Consider the following 9,896-nt stretch of genomic DNA (forward strand, 5'->3'; position numbering starts at 1 on the left):
GCAGGCTGGTCGGCTGATCCTGTGCTTATGCCTTGGAAGCCTGATAAACCCTGACATTAAATGGAGATGGGAACTATATTGTCTTTGTGTCTGGGTTTTTCATGGTTAATGATTTTGAATAAAGGGTCTGATTGATTGAACTCTGCTTTCTGTCCTCTTATGCTCTTATACCTTGATGCCTTTTACTCTTTCTGTCCTTAAATTACAAAATTCACATTGAAATTAAGATTTGACATTTTATTTCTTTGAAAAAGGGAGTCTCAAGAATGTGGTCCTTGTTTTGGGATATTGCTATAAAAGTGACGCCGAAGACAACAAATATCACAAAGGTATTTGAATTCTGTTTTACTAACTCATATTATTAGTGGAGGAGACACTATTGTGCTTGACTACTCACTGAGAGTGAAGAGTTGATCATCATTTGACAAAATTTTATTGAAACACTACCATTAAATAGTTTTTGTTTTCTTTTGCATATCTGGGCTCATACTAACTGAAAGTAACTTCCAAAAAAGGATCTCAGGAAGCCACTGTTTGAAGGATATAATACAATTGGCTTCAAAACTGTATTTGGAGAGTAAATGTCATTGTCTAATTGGAGAATGTATCAAATGGATTTCCAGAGGTGTCTGTGCTAGGTCAGGAATCCCCAGTGTTTTCATGGGTCATATGAATGAAAGAATAGTGAGTGTACTTTTTAGTTTTGCAGACAACTCACAGCTAAGACAAGCTCCCTGAAGGGCAGGATTAGAACTCAAAGTGACCCTGACAAATAGAACTAATGGTCTGGAAGGAAGTAGGATACAATTCTGTAAGGACAAATGCAAGACCTTTTATTTAATTAGGAATGATCTGCTGTACCAGCATGAGGAAATGATCAGCTTAAACAGCAGTGCTACAGAAAACGGGTCAGAATTGATCAGAGGCTGGTCATGAATCAGCCCTGTCACGTGTGTGCAGATGAGGCAAACACCACTCTCACACCATGAAAGTGGTGTCTATAAGGCATGAGCTAATTCTTACACTCTGCTGGGTGCTAATATGGCCTCTGCTGGAGGAGCCTAACCATTTATTGCTGAATGATATGGACTATTCGGAATAGTCCAGAGGAGACAAATGCAACCTGTGAGGAAATGTTGCAGGGAGTTAAATTGATTAATATAAATAAAGCTTAAAGAGGACATGATAATAGGCTTCAAATATGTAAATGAAGAGCAAGAGGATAAAGACTTCTACATATTCCCTGTGGGTAGGATAAGCACTAACAGGTTTCTGTTACAGCAAGGGAGATTTTGGTGAGACATTGGTAAAAGCTTCCTGACAATTAGCAAAGTGCTGGAAGGTAGAAGAGCTGCATCTTTAGATTTTTCTAAGAACAGTTAAAATTTATGCTCTGATCAGTGCCCTTCTTCATCTTTATCTCATCCCAGTTTCAGTGACCCCTAAAAATGTGGCAATGATAGTATAAAGTTAAGGAGGGCAAGTGTAGATGAGCTGACTGAAATGAGTCAAACTTTGGAGCATTGGGTTTACATTGTGGTATTCCCCAATTTCTAAACAATAAGAACATTTTTTGGCTTGTTAGCATTTTTATTTTATTTAAGAGTGACATTAATTACAGAGAAGAATCGGAGACTCCAGAATCCTTGGGGCCTTAGTTTGTAAGCCTCAACTCACAAAAGAGTTCTTAATTGTCCCTATTCCACTAAAAACAGTGTGAATTCTTCATGAATAAAGAGTTGTTTGCATGAATGGAGACTGAGGAAGTGACCTTTTCTCAGTATATTCACTAGCTTATGAAATCAGTTTTTATTTTACAGTGAATGGGGTTTGAATCTTGTAGCCATTTAGGGTATATCTGCTTGGAAAGACAGAGATTAAATTTTAGGAGACACCTCAGTATTGGCATTAGCTGTAGCTCAGGTTAGTTCCTTAGGGCCCACAGGCACCAGAAATGGTTTTTTCAAGTACTTTTAAATGGGATACTCTTAATTTAGGAACGAAATCATTGTGCAAGTACAAACAGCTTGTAACCCATAACTGCATCTCCTCAGACACAAAGTGTCATGGAATTTGTCTTCTGGGTCCTAAAGATCATGCTTCATTGGGTAAATTTATGAGTAATTGAGAACAAGCAGATAAGCAAAATAATTTCTAATTATGCAATAACTCATCTCTGTTGCAGTTTTCAAATTCTCTTTTTTTTCTCCAGAGTTACAATCCTGTGTGTCAGTGTGGGACATTAACCTGCCCCATGAAGTGCAAAACCTGAAAAAACACATAGAAATGAGACAGGAATTAGCAGAAAAAATGAAGAGCTTCTCTTTAGACTGAAAAGTCACCTTGCAAGTGCCATTTTTTTTCTAGTCTTCCATCCTAACATATTGTGCAATATTTACAACTTCTTCTTCCTGTTATTTTTAACCTAAAGCAGGAAGAAAATTACCATGAGAGTATTCATAGGATGACAAGAAGAAAGAAGTTATTGTTAATATTTGAAAGGACAGAAAACTGTTGGGAATGTCTGATTCTAAAATGCTATCATGGATCTGTTGTTTACCTGTGAAGTTCTGCTCTCTGCAACTATGGCTCAACTTAAGTATGACATCATTCATCCAGTTTTTGATCCCAGTTAAACTGGGAATAAGCCAGGAGACTATAAATGGCTCTAATTTACTTCATTATCCTCTATGAGTTCACACTCTAATAAGAAGCAAACTTTAAGCCTCTCTGTGTTTACTGCACTTTGCATGTATGAGTTTGCTCCTATGATTCATGGTTTAGTAATGTCAGAGCTCGTGACCCTATTAAAAAAAATAATCTTTTATCTAACAGCAGTGTTTAAAGGAATATGTAATTACTACATTACTCTTTGAAAACAACAGGCAGAATTGTCTGTGTTTCTTCCATGAATAATTGACCTTTTTTTTCATTATGACCAGAAAAAAACCCCATTGTGCTACTCTAATAAAATAGCTCCAGATTAAACACACGGTGAGGCTTTGGCAGGCGGGTGTCCTCGTGCAGCGCTGCAGTCTGCCTGCTCCGAGGAGATGCAGTCACACCACTGGGAACACTGCCAGGCACAAAGCTCTCTAGTGCAGCTCTCTGGGAAGAGAGAAGAGAAAGCACAGGGTCAATGCTCTGATCTAAATGCTGCTGTGACTTGCTCTTAGTCCAACTTGCTTGTTTGCTTACCTCAGTCTAAAAAAAGGGGAACTTTTGCTTTGATTTTTCTAACATGCAAAGTTTTCACTTATTCACTCTTGTTGGAATTTATGTTGTTTTGGGGGGTAATCAGGGGAACCTTGAGGAGTGTAAGAACTGGCTGCCTCTTCCAAATTTGTTTCCACACATCATCATTCAAGAGTTGCTTTTTGCTGCTTTCCGGCTGTAAGTCCAAGCTGCTGCTTACAGCCCACACTGACCTGTTCTAAGGACGTGCCTTATTTCTGTCCACCTGAAGACAGACACCATTTTCTTTTTTTGATACCCGAAGAATCCCCAGGGTGCTCCCAAAAACCTCAGGGAAAGGAGCATCCAGAGCCATTCCTGAATCTAGGGAGCTGAACAAGGTTGAGCAACCAAAAAGTTCTCAGTTTTTTGTTTGTTGGGGTTTTTTTTGGGGTTTTTTTTAGAAAAGTACATACTGGGACAACAGCATTTCTTGTGTCCAACTCTAGTATTGTCCTATTTTCTGCCAGTTGTGGAATGCATACTCAGGATTCTTTTCAGATATGCATCCCAGTTTCTATGAATTCTTGTAATCTGTGTACTGAGACAAATTTGCTATTTATATAGGATTTTATAACTCAGAAAATATATATTATGGTTAGAATGAATATGGTTGGTTTTTTTTAAAGAAAAGAATATATGCATTGTGATTAAGTTTATTTGTAAGTCATTTTGAAATGCAAGCCTAAACATTTCTATTAAAACTGTGCTTTGTTAATAATGTACGTCTACTTTCTCATCATTGAATTTTTAAGGAGAGGCTTTTCTGTGCAGCTTTTGTGGCATTTATTTCCTTCAGGATGATGCAAAATCCTGGCTCTGTAGGTGTTACTGACACAGCTGCACGCCTGCTGCACACTGCTCTGTTGCAGTGCATGCCTTGAGCCCTTTTCCCTTCCCCTGTTTGCCTTCTGTGTGGTTTTCCTGCAGCCTTCCCCAGAGATGGGAGGTGAAGTGTAAGGAGAATTGTCCCTGCAGTCATTCCTCACCTCTCCAAGGCTCTGGATAACATTGACCCATAGACCGAATTGGGTCATGCATTCAGTTTTACAGGGAGGGCAAAGAACAAAAGAAACAGCAGCCAAAAGAGAGTCAGGAGCTCATTGCCAGCCCGGCTCAACTGGGCACTGCTTATTTATCTGTGGCTGGAGAGAAAAATTCTGTGATGGTAGTAACCCACTGGACTGTTTAGCAATACAGTGCTCATTCACACAGAGCACAGTGATCCCACTCCATCCTCACCAAATACTTTTTAGCGCTGCAAGAAAATATTTAGAGAACATCTTGTGTTGGTGCTTCTTGTTCGAAGCTCTCAGGGCCTGGCATCCCCTCCCCAGCTGGCACCTGCCACCAAGGGCAGGAACAACACCATTGAAACCAGGACTACAAGGAAACCTGTTCCCAGGAACATCTCTACTGACAAACTATAAGGAAAGAGGGGAAAAAAATCCATAACTTTGTGTTCACTCTGGTTTCAGTGGAGCTGTTTGAAAACAGTGCAAGCTGATGACATAAGAGGACAAGTTCTGTCAGATATAGTTTCTTGCATGCTTAGGATAATATCCACCATGTGAAAACAGATAACCCTTGCTTAGAGGACAGCCTGTTTGCTCGTGTGAAACAAACATGTGGTGTGGTGTGGTGTGACTGAACACCTGAGCTGGGACAGGTGAGTAACCCCATGTCCCTCACTACCCTAAAGGGTACTGGGGTTTAAACCTAAAGACAAGGAGACCAAACATACACAGTGAGATGAATGCTTGATTGGATACTGTTAGGGGTTTTTAAAAGTATCCTTCCCCTCCTGTGCTACTGGCTTTAATTAGAGTAATTCTTTTTTATTGGTTGCTTGCTCTGATAAATTACATAGGCAGATTCACCTGGTCATTAATTTTAACCTCATTTCTTTTACAAGCAGTTCCTGTCAACTCCACTGTAAACAAGCTGCACAGCCTGATTTAATGCACTTTTGGTATTATGTCCTGGCATTCCTCTGAACTCTCACACTCCCTCCAGTGTCCCATATTATTACCCTGTGGCTTCTTCATGCACCACTTTGGGGCAGAACTGGGACACATAAGGGAGGAGAGAGAATGAGGCCTCTCAGGTGTGGTTTAACCCCCAAACGTGGACGTTTGCAAGACAAATAATCCATTTTACAATGAACGCTTCAGATACCAGAGACATGAGAAAGTAGTCAGGGAAAACAATGAGTCTCAGTGAATGAGGAAAAGACAGTGACAGTCATATTTTTCTATTAGTCTTTCAAATAGAAAAGCAAAGCATATGAACAATTTTTCTCTCACTTATTTTCTGGCTTTTGTCATTAATTTTAAAAAAATCTGTAAAGAGCTCCCCCCTTACCTGCGTTAAGAGAACCAAATTTCCTGATCAAAACTAGCAAGTATTCTGTTATTTCTGTCTCAATTAGTTCTTCATCCATATTATGAACTCATCCCAGGACTGTACTGACCTGCCCATTCTCTTATATAAAGCCTTCTTCATGACTTTTGAACAGGTATAACTCACTGGCTGCCAGCATACTATTTGGTAACTTCTCCCTTTTTTTTTTAAGTAGGCATGTGCCTTTGTAACAATTAGTTTATAAATATAGAGTTGCATAATCACATGAAAATCGAGAATCATACTTATTGCATATCTGTATTTTAAAATTCATTATTTTAAGAGAAAGAAACCACAAGACGTATTAGTTATTGTTGTATTAGCAAAGGGAAACCTCATTTACCAAAAATTTAGAAGTGAACCCAGCTGAAATTTCTAACAGTTTCAGGAATGTTCTTTGCTGCACCTGTGAGATGTGTAGGCACTGTGAGAACAGCTGTGCCTTGAGCTTTAGGCACCTCAGCAACACTCCTCAATACTTAAACTGGTCCTTGTTCAATTAAGTAGCAGAATTACAAGAATTACCAAATGGTGATACAACTTTTCCCCTGCAGTGACCTCAATGCTGACTGGTACCTACCTTTTTACATGGGTTGTTTGGACTGAGCAGTAAACTGGAATTATTTTTTAACGTTATTCAAATTCGTAACACACCAATAGATCTATTCAAAAAACAGTAGCTTTTTTAAACTGTATCAATATGATTCTAGTAAAAATATGATGAAAGTCAAAAAGCAAGCAAAGGTCTTTTCTTTTTTCCTTTTCTACTGTATTGCTTTGCCCTTCTGCTGCCAGAGGTTTCAATGCTGCTGTCAGTCCCTACAAAGGCCGTCACTAATTAGTGAGGAGAAACTTAACAATCAATGCACTGTCTTTGGCGTACGTGATAATTTACTTCACTTCACCACAGCCCATTAATGTTACTGACCTGAAAAGTTAAAACAGACAGAAGAAGGGAAAGAAATTAAAATCTCCTGGGGCCATTTTAGTGTTTCGCCTTTTCTGAACCATTTTTTCCCGTGCCGTGTCTTGCCCCCGGCTCCTGACGGCACAGCTGTGTCTGGGAGAGGGGCAGGCTCTGCTGGGGGCGGCTGTGACACCGCTGCCACCCAGCAGAGAAGAACTGAAACCATTCTGCAGGAAAGCGGGGCGGGAGAGAAAGCAAAGGGGGAAAGAGAGAGAGAAATAAATAACAAGCAGAAGCTGGCAGCGTCAGTGCTCAGCAGCCGAGCCGGCAGCGCTGCGGGTCCGGGGCCCGGCTTTGGTGCTGCCAATGCCGCCCTCACGGACCCCTCAGGGCCGTCCCCAGCAGCGAGGTCCGGCAGAAAACGCGGCCAAACGCTGCCCGGTGCTCAAGGATGCCTGGGCAGGAGCGAGCAGGCTGGAATCCCCTCCAGGGACATGGGTCTGCATCCCAACGGGAGCTTCCAGCTTCTCCTGTTCCAGCCCAGCTTGCCCAGGCTGTGGCTCCCTCTCTGGGCACCCCGGGCCGCGCTGGCCCTGCGCCACCTCGCCTCGGCAGAGCTGTTTAACCGGGCTGCAAAGGGGACAGAGCCCTTCACGGCAAGCTCCCTTTCTAAGCGGAGGATGAGCCACAAGCAGTCACAGCAGGGAGGGAGAGGCCCCGCTGAGCCCCACGCAGTGCCCGGGGAGCGGTGCCTCAGCTCACGCGGTCACACGGCTGCAGCATCGCCGCCTCCTCCCCTGCTCGGGGTCCGGGCAGGGCCCAGCCCGCACAGCGCCATCGGCCCTGAGGGCACAGCGAGCTGCGACAGGCCATGGACAGTGACCCATGGAGTGCCGACGGAAACAGCTGGCTCTTTTCACTATAAATACACCAGCGTAATGTCGGAGAGTCTCACTTCTGCTTTTGCTTACCACGACACCTCTGCAGTTGCCTTGAACACATCTGTTTTCTGTGGAGTTACAAGAAACATCCACCCCCGCCACCATCTGCCAGGCTCCTGGGCTCTGCAATTTGGACTTTAAATCAACTGAGCTAAGGCTGAGGCCCAGAAATGACAACTTCATACCAGTATCCTCAGAGATCACAAGAAATAAATATTTTTTAAAAGCTGCAAGATGCTCTTAAAGCTATGAGGCATTGGATGAGTAGCAGCAGAAGCTGCAGTTTGCCACGCAGAGGGTGGGTTCAGGTGCTGCTGGTGGAGGACTGAAAGCCAGTCCATTCCCCCTGAGGTGATGTTGGCCATGTAAAAAGTATTTTCTCTTTCCACAAGCCTCCAGAGACTGCCACAGTGACCACTCCTTTGCATTGGTCAAGCACCATCAGGTTCAAGTGAAACTCAAGGGCTGCTGTTAAACCGCATATGCATAAGTAAAGGTTTAATGAGATTCCTATTATTCCAATGAAGTTCAAACTTTGCAAAGTGAATTTCTAAACTTCAAGGAAGGTGCCCACTAAAGCCTGCACTACCGGCTGAAGCACAGCAACAGCAGCACCTGATGCATGCAGAGCCAAAGGTGGGGTCACCCTGCCCTGCTCAGCTTAAATGCCACTGTTGTTCACAGTCACGTTTAATAACCAACCACCAGCCAGGGAATTAAGCTTTGGTAAACAGTAATTTTCAAATGCTATCCATGAGTCAAAACTCCGCTCCCCCTGCTTTTTTTTTCTTTTCCAAAATAGTCCTATGTGCTGAGCACTCTACAACTAGACAATCTTGTGGCAAAATACACTCTCACCTTGTAATTACAGGAAAAATTTCAAGGGTAAAACCCAACAACCCCAAACCCTTTCAGTTCCATTTTTGTGGCTATTACAGCTAAACCCAGTAAGAGACACAAACACCTGGGCTCTGCAGGGACTCAGCAGCAGCTGCTGCAGAGCAACTGGGCCTGCTGAAAGAGTCTGAAATCTGCTTTGCTGGCCACCCTGGCCAGCAGCTGTTTGCCATGGCCTCCTGTCCCCAGACCACACCAGGGTCCTCCTGACCTCAAACTAGTCTGGCTGTTTCATTCTTTCACAAATAAAATTACTGGTCCTGCAACTCTGAATATTTCTATGTATATATGCAAAGCAAAACAAAAACAAAAAACCCAAAACCAAAACAAAACAAACAAACAAACAAACAAACCAAGCCACAATGAGATTTTCCTTGAATTTTGGTAAGTGGAAGCCCCACAGAGACACACGTTTTCAGAGCATGCCTTCAGCTCTCATCTATGGGTGGCTGCACTACCCAGCCTTAAAGGTTCATGTTTTGATTAATTCATGTGCCAGCTCTCACAAAACTCCTCTGGAAGGCAGGGACAGGTGACACTGTCTTTCTCCTGGGCCAGCAGCAACCAGAAATACTTTGGAAATGATACTAAACTATGGCAGAAAATACAAAGTATTTCACATGCTTTTACCTAAGTCAGCTCAAATGCATGCCAGTGCTCTAGCAAGCACTGTGTGGAAGGGCAGATGGTGGAGAGACCTGCACCATCAAAGCCTTGCCAGTGCACAAAAGGCAGTAGGCAAAGTCCCTTTAGGCTCCTTGAAGCATTAATTGCTAAACATTAACTTTATTTTGCAAGCATGGACATTTTCTCTCACCAGCAGGTCCACTACCAAGGCCAAATGTCAGACACAATTTGCATTCACTGAGCATTGGCAGAAAAAAAAAAAAGTCTTTATAAGAAGTATCTTTGCACCAATCTGAGTAAGGAAGGTGTGCAAATAAACCCCAGCTTCAGGGGTGCCTTTTAAAAATAGAGGTCTTAGCAAGTATCCCCCAAAAAACTGTTCTCCTTTCCCATCTTCCTAGAAGAAAGCTGCAGCACTTGGCTGCCTCTGAAGAAACAGGGAGCAAAGAGCTTTAGTATCATCAGAGCCACTGGAGATGTGACAAGGTGATCACATCCTCCTGCTTCAGGGTCACTGCATCATTACACAAGACATCCTTAGCAACAGACCCTGTCACAGAGAACTCAACAGCAAAAGGACAAGGCAACAGCTGCCTCCCTCACCTTGGTTTTGTTCAGTTAATCACAGCTGCATTTATACACCAAATATAATCCGCCTCTGACCCTTGCTAAGCAACTACGCCCTCTACTTAGGGTTTGGTTTGTCAAATCAGTCCCTGAAAAGCTTAAAAAGATCCTGCAGAGGGCAGGAAGGAAGGTCGTTGCTCAGTTCCATGCAGGACTCATTCCAGCAGCACATGTCCCTGTACTGCCATGGACCACCCCAAACAGCCACCCCAGGCAGAGCCAGCGGCTGTAGAGAAAGGCTGAGCCCCTACCTGCAGTAC

At 42.9% G+C, this 9,896-nt stretch overlaps 1 protein-coding gene across 1 annotated transcript in view; it reads left to right on the top strand.

Annotated features, from left to right (window-relative positions):
• Nucleotides 1–3,955, top strand: part of LRRK2 (leucine rich repeat kinase 2) — a 63,334-nt gene extending 59,379 nt beyond the window's left edge. Inside the window, exons 49-50 of the mRNA XM_014308031.2 lie at nucleotides 255–329; nucleotides 2,213–3,955. Coding sequence (XP_014163506.1) covers nucleotides 255–329; nucleotides 2,213–2,334 — 197 coding nt within the window. The 3' untranslated portion in view covers nucleotides 2,335–3,955. The remainder of the gene's footprint in view (nucleotides 1–254; nucleotides 330–2,212) is intronic.
• Nucleotides 3,956–9,896: the final 5,941 nt, after the last annotated feature.

The sequence above is a fragment of the Geospiza fortis genome, unplaced genomic scaffold (genome assembly GCF_000277835.1).
Source record: "Geospiza fortis unplaced genomic scaffold, GeoFor_1.0 scaffold424, whole genome shotgun sequence".
NCBI lineage: Eukaryota > Metazoa > Chordata > Aves > Passeriformes > Thraupidae > Geospiza > Geospiza fortis.